Source organism: Notothenia coriiceps, unplaced genomic scaffold (assembly GCF_000735185.1).
Source record: "Notothenia coriiceps isolate Sejong01 unplaced genomic scaffold, NC01 NC01_scaffold00004859, whole genome shotgun sequence".
In the NCBI taxonomy this organism is placed as follows: Eukaryota; Metazoa; Chordata; class Actinopteri; order Perciformes; family Nototheniidae; genus Notothenia; species Notothenia coriiceps.
In genome coordinates, this window is record NW_011337560.1 from 9,702 (window position 1) to 22,784 (window position 13,083).

The following is a 13,083-nucleotide window of genomic DNA, read 5'->3' on the forward strand; positions in this document are numbered from 1 at the left end:
AAAGTCCGACCCCTCGCCACAGCACAAATCTGCTGGCTGTCAACCTGCCCTGCTGTGTAAACTGCAACTGACGCGATTTGTCCGCTGTCTCTACGGTCGGGGCTGTCTGGATGCAGCTGCTGTCTCTGCTCAGTCGCATTGAGGCAAGAATTGCCTCCAAGCCCCCGACCCCATGCTCCTTCACCAGCTCCGCACGTTGAAAATGGCGCTGATGTTGAGGCTGCAGCTCTGGCTCAGGTACAAAAAAGCCCATGCATGCCACGCGCGCGCCTCAGTCTGCAGACTGACACCAGTCTACTCTCCTCAGTGGAGTCGCTCCTCTGGCCGCCCGTGGGCTTGTATGGTTCCTCTCTTGCTGAATAATAACGCCCGCCTGCACCGACACGCGCCCCCCCCCGGCCCGGCTGCGGGCACCTCGAAACTTTGAAGCTGCCACAGGACCTTCCTCCCAGCTGGCGCCCTCCACTTTCTCCCGCTGGCGCACGCGCTCGAACCGTCTGCCATGCAAACGACGTCTCCAATCGCCTCGCGCCACTCGCGCCTGCTCCTGCTCGACCCGTCCCGCTCGCACCCAGCGGAGCGAGAGCGAGCGCACGCGGCCGCATCCTGGGGCATCGCCGCCATCCGCTCCATTCCGCTGAAGCACTCGTACAACAACACTACCCAGTAAAGTACAAGGTTTGGCTAACAGTGCTAGTAATAGATTGAATGAGCAATGACAAGGAACGTCCGATCTGGGGCTGGCAGGGTTTATGTTTTCCATAGTTTTGCGCCTCTTGTCTGATTGTGTGTTATTGCTTTGTTTTTTTCGTACTTTGTTTGTATAATGTGTGGTGTTGGATTGGTTGTGATGTGGTACATTGTATTTTTTAAATGTGTAGTTACCATCTTTTGAAAGAACGATTTGAGGCCAGGAAAAAAGGATTCTGGTCCAGGATCTAGACCTCAGTGTGTAGTTATGAGATTGAATCAATGCTCTCCGTACAGTGAGGCAAAGACACGAGTACCAGCTCTACCAGAGGGGAGTCAGCACAGCGAGCTGTCGCTAGGCTAGACCGACAGACCAAATGAACCAAGAAATCCAAAATGCGCCTTGAATCTATCACACAGCAAAATAACTCAAACTGACACGTAACGAGAAGTGTAGATAGAAGGAGAGTCACAGCATATAGGGGTCGATGATAAAATGGCCGCTTGCAATCTGGAAGGAGCAAGATAAAAACAAAACGACGGAGTGTACCGGTTGTTGCCGTTGTGAACCTGAATGGTTACCCCGCGTCCCACGACGCATACGACACCCCGCGATCACAGTACCAGGCCCGTCAGTTCCTGATGCTCCTCTTAGGGCTGCGGGCAGTTCTACCCTCTCTGCGACATGGCTGTCCAGCGTCGTCCCCACATCAAGCGTCCCGAACACGGGCGATACTTACAACCTGAGCCTAGCGTGCCACGTTCGTAACATCGCTAAACTTCCTTTCTTGACGGTTTTCTCAGTCAACTAATGCTATTGATAACAGTAACATAAATTAACACAGCCCTGCACACTGCAGTCATTATATGCCGGGTCTGTGGTTCATCATCTTCTTTTTCATTCTCCTCCTTATTGACTGACATTAACGTTAAACATTGCACTCATGTTACTCACCGAAACCTTGTAAAGCCGGTCCCGCATGCTGGCTCTTACAGAACCGACTAACTCCTCTTTCGTGTATGTACAGCTCTCAACGTGCCCAGACTTGTAGTGATTTTCACCTCGTTTTATACTTTTATTCTCATTCTGAAAGAATGAGGTGAAATGTGCCAACGTGACGGCCATCTTTGTGTTGGTGACGCGTATTGTGCGGGACCAGAGACATGTAGTTCACTGAGCGGCTTAACACAAAAAAATGTGTTACTTCACAGTTTTACGACACATTTTTATTTTTTTGACTTGCAAAATGTTCTTTTAAATTGACAAACATCATATGTGTAGTTCGTGGCACAATTCAAACGGGATCAAAAGATACGTTTTCTTTCTCCATTGAATTCAATGTATAATTTTCCGCTTCCGGGGTCCCATGAGCTCCCCCGGACCGGGAGGGACTTCGCCTCTCTATTGGGGCACTGTGCTGACATACCTACCAAACGTCATCTCATAATTAAGAGAGCTGATTGGCTGTAAGTACGTGTGCCGCGAAAAGTTTAGATGTGAAGAGGAGACGAGAGAGAGCAGCTTATAGCGATTACAATAAGTAAAACGGAAAGAAAATGAATTAAGTTGACCATCTACTTCAGCATGGTAAGTTCATTTTATGTCATATCTTTTGTTGATCTTCTGTGTTTTGCCTATAGGCTAGGATCGATTGATATTGTGACCTCGGTTATGAGTGTCTTGTGTACTTTGCGGTACTTAGTCCCCCGAACTATTTAGTCCCTGGAACTGTCCTAGTAGATCGCGTTCTCACCGGAATATACTGCCACCCGAAGTCCCGGAGTCCCCCGGAGTTGGGGACTGGCTTCAGTAGAAGCTGCTGGGTAGCGTCTTCCGAGTAAATCGCCAGAAGTGCCGACACCTCCTCATCAGTCCACCGCTCCCATGTTTTCTTTTGTGTTGCCATAAGTTAGTCTCTCTCCGTTGGTGCGCTGGGCTAATGCTAATGAGGCTAATGATGCTAATGCGAGCAAATAAAATGGGGTTTTACGGGGTGTGGTTTGCCCTGATCTTGGGAAAAGTACTCCGGTGTGAAAGCGTCTATTGAAACGTGATGACACTTCAGATACAATTAAAGCGACAAAGCGGCAAAATTCATCATAAAAGGAAAAAAAGACAATACACTTCACCAGCAGATGTAAAAATGTTTAATTGCAAATGCAACTCATTAAAGGTTAATGCAATTGGAATGCAAAAGGATCCTTATACAATAAAGCACTGATTCAAAAGCTTTAGCACAGACATTTTGACCTCACTGTTTGTATGATTTGTTTGTGTGTGTCCGTTAGCAGTCAGGGCAAGGAATTACAAGAACCAGTTGTGGTTTACTTCACTGGAGTGAAAGGCACAGGCTACACAGGAGCTGAATGTCAAAGCGAGCCTTCGCACCATCCACAGTTGAAGTGGTGCAGGTCGCCCTCTGCCGAAGCAAATTAAGCTGACGCCCAATACCTTAGGATATGTACGTGACTGTGTGCTTGTACCTACCGGGGTGTGTGAAGGCTAATACGCCCTGACAGGCTGATAACATATTTTGCGTCATATCGTTTGGCATCATTAACTAATAAAGATGGATTGGCCTTTGTTCCCCGTCAATGAGTGTTTGTAATATGGGCCTGCCGCCGTAGTGTGTTTGTGTGTGTGTTTGGGTGCAAGAGAGAGGAGTGCTTTTTTAAGAGGTCATGGCTTTCCAATCCACAGATCAGAATCTGGCTGGACCCAACCTTCTCCCATGATGCTTTGGAGGCGGAAATTTTGGAAATACTCCAGGCGGTGGCTAGGATACAGAGAGAGAATTTAATATAGGATGCACACAACTCTCACATACACATTTACACATTCATACACAAATATACTGCACATCTCATTACCTCCGCAGAAGAGGTCATGTTTTACGCTAGGCATGTCTGTCAGACAGCAGAATTATGGAAAAACTACTGGCCTAATTTTCATGAAATTTGGTGGAAGAGTCTAACATGGGTATAGGAAGAACTTATTAAATGTTGGATTGGATCCAAACCATGGCGCAGATACACAAATCATTTTTCACTTTCGTAAACATTGCAGATAGGACATTTGTGCTGCATTAAGGTGCTGTTGGAATACTCGATAAATGAGTTCCTGACTAGGAAATTGTATGTCGTAACCACAATGGAAAATCTCCCAAAGTTTTGGTATCACTAGCTGAGTTGTGGCAAATTACACTCATATGGTTTGAAGCAATAGAAAACAGCAAATATTTATTTAAGCGTCAATGTTCTTTCCATTTTAGGAACACACTGAAATTGGACAAATGACCACCTAAATTTGGAAAAGGGACAATCATACAAAAGTATGTGAATGCAACATTGGTCTCTAAAAGGACCTGTGCTCTTTGAGAGCTATACTTGTTTAAAGTTTAATTACCTAGCAAGGTGTTGGCTCATAGCAAATAAAAAAATGCAAGTTGGCCTGTACTTTATGCTATTCTTTAAATAAAGTACCGGTAAAAAGATTTGAGAGGCTATCCGCTAATTTATCTATATGAAATTAAGTTTACAATTCTGCCTGTAAAAAACAACTGTAAACTCTCCCTCTTGCCTCTGAAGGAAGGTCTTAAGAAGTCGAGAAAAAACTAAAAGAAAGTAATGCTTATGACAAGGAATACTGAGGAATGTTTAAAAGTATAAAATGGCATCAAGTTTATTAATATAAAACAAGGCCTCAATCGATATTAATAGAATACGTTAAATTAATAGTTTCTGTACTGACATTGCACTGTTACATTTCAAAAACAAATGGGAACAACTACTATACATTTAGTTTCTTTACCATGTATGTGACATACATGAAGGTCCTGCAGATTTCAGAGAGTAGAAACATTGGACTTAAAAGAGTGATAGAATCAATCAGAAAGGTCTTTTGCAACCTGCATTCTGCCTTGAAAGGAAAGTTAATGGTGTTCCAATCAAATTAAATAATCATCATTTTCTTTTTTTTTGAGTGGCATTAAAACAATCTTAAATCATATTTCTTTAAGCTGTAGGAATACATGACATCACCAGGGTTATCTTTGATGGGTCTTGACACTTACAATTTGGGTGTAAAGGTAGATAGATGTGATTTCTGTGAAGCTCTACCAAAAGACGCCATGGAGTTGCCATTTAGAATCTGATGTTTTTGGACCTTATTTTGACCACTTTTTCATGAATCTTCCCAAACTTTATGAAAGTCAAATACTAAATTGCTGGACATAAAAAAATCTAAGTTTAGATGACCTCATAGGAGTTTGAATACTCACAAGTTAGGTTTTTGGCCTTCCACTATGTCCTCCTTGGGGATGGGGTAGAGAGCCTCATATGTGCGCCCCTCTCCTGAGCCATGGATAGCGTAGGAGTTCATCTTGTTGATATTAGGGGGCAAGTACGACCAAGGGAGGAGAGCCTCCCCCATCCATCTGTCCCCTTTGATCGTGGCATTAAACACCATGGGAAGTTGTTGCTTGAGGAAGAATATCGAGACAAATAGAATAAATACTTGACTCAAAGCACCGCTGCCCCTTATCAACCACTCCCTCAATGTTTGCCTACCTGGAATGCTTGTCCAACTCCTGACAGCAACAATATCAGTTGCTGTCCATGTCTAAAATAAAAATAAAACAGATTGTTTAAAGAATATCTAAAAACGTATGGTCATGTGGTTGTTACAAATGAGCTAAATACTTACGGACAAAACTCCACTTCAAGGTAATTTACTGTAGTGCTATCGAGGAAGAAGCACTCCACAACTGATAAGAGGAAGAAGAGTAGTTAATCAAGAATAATTAAATAATTTCAGTGATTTATTTTGAGTCAGCCTAATAATATTATGTACAAAAATTTAAAAAAGATACAAAGACAAGCTCACCTCGTAGCATGCTCATTATCAACCTAGATTATAATGGCAATGGTTTCAAATCTAATAAGTAACATTAATGAGGTCAAATATGCGAGGCTCATTAACCGGAAATCGAACTTACTTAAGGTCAATTAGATAGGATTGTTATTACTCAACCTCATTACAAAGTTTAATTGCTGTGTCACCATAATAATGATAATGCAATCACTATTAGGGCCTCATAAACAGAGCTCGTCTCTCATCTCTACAACACCATTGTAATATGTTCATGATTATATCTCAGCTTTTCTATTCGCCTAAAATTGCATCGCACATAGAGACTAAATCCTTAAATCATGACTGTGATAACAAGTTATGATAAGACAAACTGTTGGGGTTTTGGAAGCATGAAAGCAACACTTGTACAACATATTGCAATCTGTTACAGCTATTGCAATTTTTTTCCAGTTTTTTAGGTTGCATTTGATTCAAAACCACAGACTGGATTAATAAACACTTTTAGTTTTAGTTTATACAGGAATAGCTCAACATTTTGGCATGAACAATCTCTTGTTAACTTACACAGAGTTTGACTTGAGCGAAAATTAACAACTTTTATATTTGTCCATTCAATATGATGCTAAGGCTAAAGACTGGTTACTGTAGCTTAGTATAATAACTTGGGAGGCTAAATCACAAGTTTCATCACAATACAATAATATATTGACTCTTTGGACAATGATTCCATATTGCTGATATCGCAAAGTCTGCCACGATGTGATTTCAAATCAAAACTATCAGTATAATTGAATTCAGCCAACAAAAATTAAGATTTTATAATTAGTCCTCTTGGATGGAAATGGTGAGACAGAGATGCAATAGGATTTTCAAAAAAAATGGCTTATCTAAAAATGATCATATTGATGTTTTCCCTTCGCATTAATGATCTGATGAATCTATACATCGATCCATATCTATGTATTGCTAAGCCATGGGTAAAAGGGTAATCCACAACTTGTAGTTATAACACTTTGGTTTCTATACAGATTTAACAAACAATACTAGAAATTTAAATTAGATTTTGAGGTGTTTGCAGGTAGATTATGGAGATTAACTGAACCAAGTCATGTTGTATGGACAGATATCAAATGGGTAAACATTGGAGTGTCTAAAATGTTGGCCTATTCATTTAATGATCGATGCATTCAAAAAGACAAGTTCCACCATGATCATTACATTTCAATTACATTAAACTAATATAACTATGGTAAATAGGTAACTCTATCTGTACCAATTTGTGACTTTTGCATTTTCTATAAATGTATCATAGACTGTCAAATAAATTGTCCTTCTACAGACATATTTGCTCAGGGTGAATGTTCGGGAAGCTGCGTATTGCAGTAGCAGACATACATGATGCAGCACTAACTTTGCTTTACTTTTCTACGTACCTTCATAATTCCAGAGTCCAGGGAAGGGCTGGCTGGGGGGGCTCGCAGGACCTACTGGGTCATTGAAGAAGGGACCAAACATCTCTATCTTCAGCCCTCCTTGCCCAGGAGAGAAATTGATCCTGATAGGGTCATGATTCACAGGATTGCTATCCCAGGTTTGCTCGATCAAATACTGCATTTTCCTAAAAGGATTGAAGAAGAAAAATCAATCAGAATAAGAATCTGATATGTGACACAGTGCATACAAATGTTGCAAAACTTACAGAGAATTACAGCATAGTACAAACTGGATAAGTGTCAGAAACTGTAATCCATGAGCTACACCCATGTTGTCACAGCTGCAAAGACTCACTGGTAAAATGCTCTCAACTGTGCTACAGCTGGGCATATCATGTCTTAATGCACACCCCGTTCTGCTATTCAAACAGTTTGTTATCAAATTAGGTAAATGACAAATACAGTTCTGTTACTCAATAACTTATTAAGATGGTACAAATATACTTCCTGATATTGAAAACTGAGAACTATCCAAATGAACCTTAATGGTGTCCAAGATGTGGTTGAAGCTCTTACCAGATCAACACATTATCCAAATTACGTTTACCAACACATATCCAGTAACTTTACCATAGCTCCTATTGTGTTAACAAATCATGTGACTGAGAGCTAACATGTTTAACCTGTTCATTGTTGTATCAATATGAAGCATGCTAACCTGATGCTAACACGTCAGGGTAAGAACATAACATGTTTCTTCTTGAAAAACGTCATATGTATAACACTAGCACTGAAACTAAACGATATTGACTGAATCAACACATCCTTCAAAAATATATCCGTCTGACGCTTCCCGACATAGAGCGGAACCTTTTCCCTTTCGACGGAGCAATTATGCGGTGCACATCTTCACTGCCATTGGTTGCTATTTGTTTGCTTCAAAACAGACGGGGCAACCGAAACTATGTAAAAAACACCAGTAAAGCGTCGTATGCTAAATGTAAACGTCAAATAATACATGTATACAACCCGTAAGTGTTACCTTTCTCTAGAATTGTTTGTGTTACACGATAGCCACTTTATGTAACGGTCAAGAGGGTTTAGTTAGCTAGCTAAGTTTAGCTGAGATTGAGGCATTTAGCGCTAGCTGCACTAGGCAACAACAGGTGACGCAAGCTAATTTATGATTCAGCAGCTTTTTTTAAGGTCGTTAGAGCAGGGCTTGTGCTTTTGACACAGTTAAGTTTACAATATAAATGTTACGTTAGTGGTTTTTTAAATTGCTAACGTTATCGTTGTGTTGCTTCTATCTAGACTGCACCTTCAACATGGAAGCTGAAGTTAAGTTTTTACGGGATCAAGGTAAGGAAAAACCAGGGAAGACATACTATATTTTGTGTATCAGAAAAAAAACATTTTTATAGAAAGGTTTAGCCCAAGTATTCCGATGGAGAATAATAACAGACCGTTCATTCCAAATAAGCCATGGTGACTTCTCCATATTTTCTATAATGTCTACTGAAACCAACAGCACACTGTAGAAAGCATTTGTTTGAGATAATTCAAATAAAAGAAAAATAATAGGTCTACATCCGTATTGCTGTTGTTCATCAATAATCTGCTTGAATTATGATGACATGATTTTACTCCTAAATCAATACTCAAACTGACATGATTTTTGTGTGAGTGCAATGTTAAAGGCTCTTAGTATATTTAAAGTCTAAAATTCAAGACAAAATGCTCAAAATAAACCAGACATACAGAGCCTTTAGCAGATATTGAGTTGTGTGAGAATAGCATATTGCAACATCCAACATTTCGATTTTTGATCATATTTCATGTATTGTTCAGCCATATCATCAGTTAATTATAATATAGTCATTTGTCAGTCAGAGTCATTTGAATGCACAATGCACATTCAAAAAGGACTAACTCTTTTGGCCCAAAATACAAACGTGCAAATACACATTCATTGAATGGAGCTGTCAAAGCAAAGTGGCTGTGGTCTTTTGGCACCCCGGAGCTTTTTTATAATTGGCTTAATAGTAGGATCCCGTTTGTGGTGATTTGCATTTTCCATAAATAGTCCAGTTGGGTGGGGAACATGCCATCTAATAATTAAGCAACATGTGTATGACTGTTTTCTTGTATCAGTCCACAGATTAAACTCTGCTCTAAGCCAGTATCAGCATGGTACCCAATTTACATCAGCTCAGGTAAAAACAACAACATATGTTAATATACATCTGTCAACCATTATTTGTTCCTCATTCTAACCTCCTACATCTTTAATCTTCATCATCAGGTTGAAGATGCTAGACGGGCCGAGGCTCCCAAACCTTGGATGGTAGATAGAAGGTCAGGCCTAGTAAAAAGGACAACCATCTTCTGTTGATATTGACTGCACTGGTGAGAATATGTACAAAAGTGACAGATACTTTTTCTGTGTTACAGTATAATGGCTCCTTTGGTAGCTGAGTATGATCTGCACATGGAGGAAATGACAGAAAAGCTGCAGAGATACGAGGTAATACAAACAAATTAGACACAAATTCAGTTTCGACAGTTAAATCAAACTTTACAAACACACAAACATTCCATATCTGGACTTTATCTGGACTTAGATATATAGATACACACTAAGGGATGTATAAATAAATTATTAGAAGTTAAGTAGTAGAAAACTGTCTGGGAATAATGAATTAGACGCCCTTCTCTCTAAGTCTAAATCTGATCAATTATAAGCTGTTTGCCCCCCTAAAGAAAAAAACCTCAGTAAACAGTTCTTAATGAGTTTATGGTCAAAAGTTTTCGATATGTCCTGATGTTCGTTTTTTAAATTATGATATGACAGCGACCTGTCAGTCAGAAAAGAGGGTGCTTTAATGTGCCTCCTTAAATAAAATATGCATAAGGATTTCTTAACTATTCCATAACAATACGTGTTTGTCTATTGTTTAAATCAACAAGGACTAATGACAAATGTCAAAGTGAAATTGAGACTTTTGTCAATGCAGTAGTGCGTTATTAAGCATTCCTTAAAAATGGACAGCAGGAGACACGTCCATTTTTGTAGATGTATAAGCAAAAATGACCCAACTTTTTAAAATTCTTCAATAAAGCTTGATGTTCATTTTGTAAATGATGGTACCATGGAAACCTGTCAATCAAGAAAGAGGTTCTCCAGTGTGTTTTCCTTCTTAAATAAAAAATAAATCTACGTTTTCACTGTGTTTTTCTACTTTCTATAATCAAAAGGGGCTGATGACAGACGTGAAAGTGAAGTTGGAGAGGGTTGTCAAGGAGAATGAAAGGTAAATAAGAATTCTACTGGTGTTAACAAGCAAGCTCTTTTCTGACATTTGATATGTTTTTAAAGAACATCAGATGCTTGTATTATTTATTTGTTTTTGAAAAGTTCATTAATAAACATTGAATGACTTTGATTGTGTCCCACCACAAAAACATTTAGTTAGTAGTATTGTAGTACAATGTGCACTTTTTTACTGTGCACTTTATATACTATTTGTATTTCTATATTTATTATTTTGCTTTGTCTTTTATAAGACATTTACTTTAACTTGTTATATTTATCTACATTTTACAGGCAAATAAAGTGTGGTTTGTGGACTGTAATTAAGGTTTTGGTATTCTTTTTTAAATCATGAACTATCTAATTACATATTTTTCAATATGACCTTTCTCCTGTCGCCAGGCTGCATGCAGAGCTGAGGGAGTCGGTCGAGAAGCAGCTTCATGTCCTGCCGGTGGCTTCAGGAGTGGAGAGCAGCACGCTGGAGGAGGAAGCTGTCATCAGAAACCTGCAGGAGCAGCTCCAGCTCTGTGAACAGGTCTGCATACGTCCTTATATCCAAACATAAGAGGATTACGTCCACATTTGTTTGCTGTTTTGCCAAAAGACAAAAAATAAGGTAATATGTTTTCATCTCTGTGCATTCAGTCGTGAGATAATGTGTTTTATATGATACATAAATATAAATTGTTAAATACGAAGACAATTAAACCAGAGTGTATCTCTGTACCATTCAGGTATCTTGCGCAAGGACACTTCATCATGTCAACTGCAGGGGCAGGGATTTAACCTCTGACCTCTCGATCAGAATGCGCCCACTTACATCTTGCACCCTCAGAAAAACCATCAGATCCCAAAAATAAAAAATCAATACAAAAAAAAACCTCACATTATAAACACAAATAGCACAATGAAATCTTTAAGGAAAACAAAAGTAATTATTACATGGTAAATACTTGATTTGTATAGGTCAATTTAGGCATTCCAGAGGTTTGTTATTTTTCGCTATCGGTGCTAGTGAGAATATGACCATTGATAAGGAGGATCAAGGGAAAATGTGCAGTCATATCAATTTGCAGAAATAAGTCTGGTTGATCAGCTGTGGACAACAAACACTAGATTGCTCCATCTGAAAACACTGGAATAGTTTGGGAATTTTTTTTTTTTATATTTGAGGAGACGGAAGAGGTTAAAAGACACTGGACGTCAGAAGAAGACAGACAGGAAGTCAACATTAACAGTACCACAGTGTGGGCTCTCTGTCTGTGTTTTATTTAGTAATGACCGCCTCGCTGCACGTTATCCCATACACAAACTACGGTCAAGCATTTATTTGAAATAAATAACTAATGTTACAGTGGCGCCAAAGACTGTAAAATAATTTGACGAAGACGCTAGATTGAAAAGTGAAGCCAATGCAGTAGTGTGTTGAACATGAATACCTTTAAATTGGTCAGCAGGGGTCCATATATCAAGTCAGGTTTTATAGAAGACTACGAAAAATAGACCCAACTTCTTACTTCATTTATTCCCTTAGTTAACATTTTCTAAAGATGTTAAAGTTTAAAGTTTGAAGTAAAAAAAACAGCATGTCAACAGCATGTCAACCAGGAAAGATGCCTCCTAGCTCCACCCTGTTTTCCAAATATGGTCACTTCTTGCTCCAACAAAACGAGATGGCAATGGCCAGAAAAACAGACTCAAGGCTTGAAAATGTTACTTCACAATGCCATGGGTGACATTACAGTTACTATGTTCACGTCTCAAATACTTCTCTATGTAGCACAAGTAGAGACAGCGACATGACTCAGTAGTAGGCGTATTAACCTAACGTTTGCTTTCAGAAACTGCTGGTCATACCAACCGAAGAAAGGAACCACTTTAAACCGTCATATTTAAATGTTTTATTTTGTGTATTTTCAATGTGTAGCTACGAAAAACAAAACATTAATGCTTTGTTAAATAGTGGCCTCGGGCTTACTGACAAGAGCTATTACAACAACAACATCTGTCCCCAATGGCTCTACACAGGACAGCTATTTCATTTTGTGGTGACTCACTCACTTGCGGACAGGACACAACACAAAAATAACTTTGAAGTAGTTCTCTTTTTACAGATTCTAGCTGTTTTAAAAGCCGCTAGTGTCTGCTCTACACTTGATCCCCTTTTCTGAATGCACATGATTGGAGAACTTTAATTATTATGCTCCATATACAGTGGGGCAAAAAAGTATTTAGTCGGCCACCAATTGTGCAAGTTCTCCCACTTAAAAAGATGAGAGGCCTGTAATTTTCATCCTAGGTATACCTCAACTATGAGAGACAAAATGAGAACATTTTTTTTCCAGAAAATCACATTGTCGGATTTTTAAAGAATTTATTTGCAAATTATGGTGGAAAATAAGTATTTGGTCAATAACAAAAGTTCATCTCAATACTTTGTTATATACCCTTTGTTGGCAATGACAGAGGTCAAACGTTTTCTGTAAGTCTTCACAAGGTTTTCACACACTGTTGCTGGTATTTTGGCCCATTCCTCCATTCAGATCTCCTCTAGAGCAGTGATGTTTTGGGGCTGTCGCTGGGCAACACGGACTTTCAACTCCCTCCAAAGATTTTCAATGGGGTTGAGATCTGGAGACTGGCTAGGCCACTCCAGGACCTTGAAATGCTTCTTACGAAGCCACTCCTTCGTTGCCCGGGCGGTGTGTTTGGGATCATTGTCATGCTGAAAGACCCAGCCACGTTTCATCTTCAATGCCTTTGCTGATGGA

General features: G+C 39.5%; 2 protein-coding genes across 5 annotated transcripts; one reads left to right on the top strand and one right to left on the bottom strand.

Annotated features, from left to right (window-relative positions):
• Positions 1–2,822: 2,822 nt before the first annotated feature.
• cunh4orf33 (chromosome unknown C4orf33 homolog) lies at positions 2,823–8,137 on the bottom strand. Of its 4 annotated transcripts, none has more exons than XM_010767878.1 (6): positions 8,039–8,137; positions 6,997–7,181; positions 5,396–5,456; positions 5,260–5,311; positions 4,971–5,170; positions 2,823–3,467 (listed from the first exon to the last, which is right to left on the bottom strand). In XM_010767878.1, exons 2-6 carry the CDS (start codon positions 7,175–7,177, stop codon positions 3,371–3,373), a joined length of 591 nt encoding a protein of 196 aa, XP_010766180.1. In that variant the 5' UTR covers positions 7,178–7,181; positions 8,039–8,137; the 3' UTR covers positions 2,823–3,370. The 4 variants fall into 4 exon arrangements, with proteins under 4 accessions (XP_010766180.1, XP_010766179.1, XP_010766181.1 ...); XM_010767877.1 differs by lacking the exon at positions 8,039–8,137 and adding an exon at positions 7,715–7,875; XM_010767879.1 differs by lacking the exon at positions 8,039–8,137 and adding an exon at positions 7,573–7,660.
• Positions 7,911–10,892, top strand: LOC104942629 (sodium channel and clathrin linker 1). Its single transcript, XM_010767875.1, has 7 exons — positions 7,911–8,027; positions 8,311–8,358; positions 9,151–9,212; positions 9,302–9,354; positions 9,451–9,523; positions 10,255–10,310; positions 10,712–10,892. The coding sequence occupies exons 1-7, from the start codon at positions 8,015–8,017 to the stop codon at positions 10,875–10,877; spliced, it is 471 nt and encodes a 156-aa protein (XP_010766177.1). The 5' UTR covers positions 7,911–8,014; the 3' UTR covers positions 10,878–10,892.
• Positions 10,893–13,083: the final 2,191 nt, after the last annotated feature.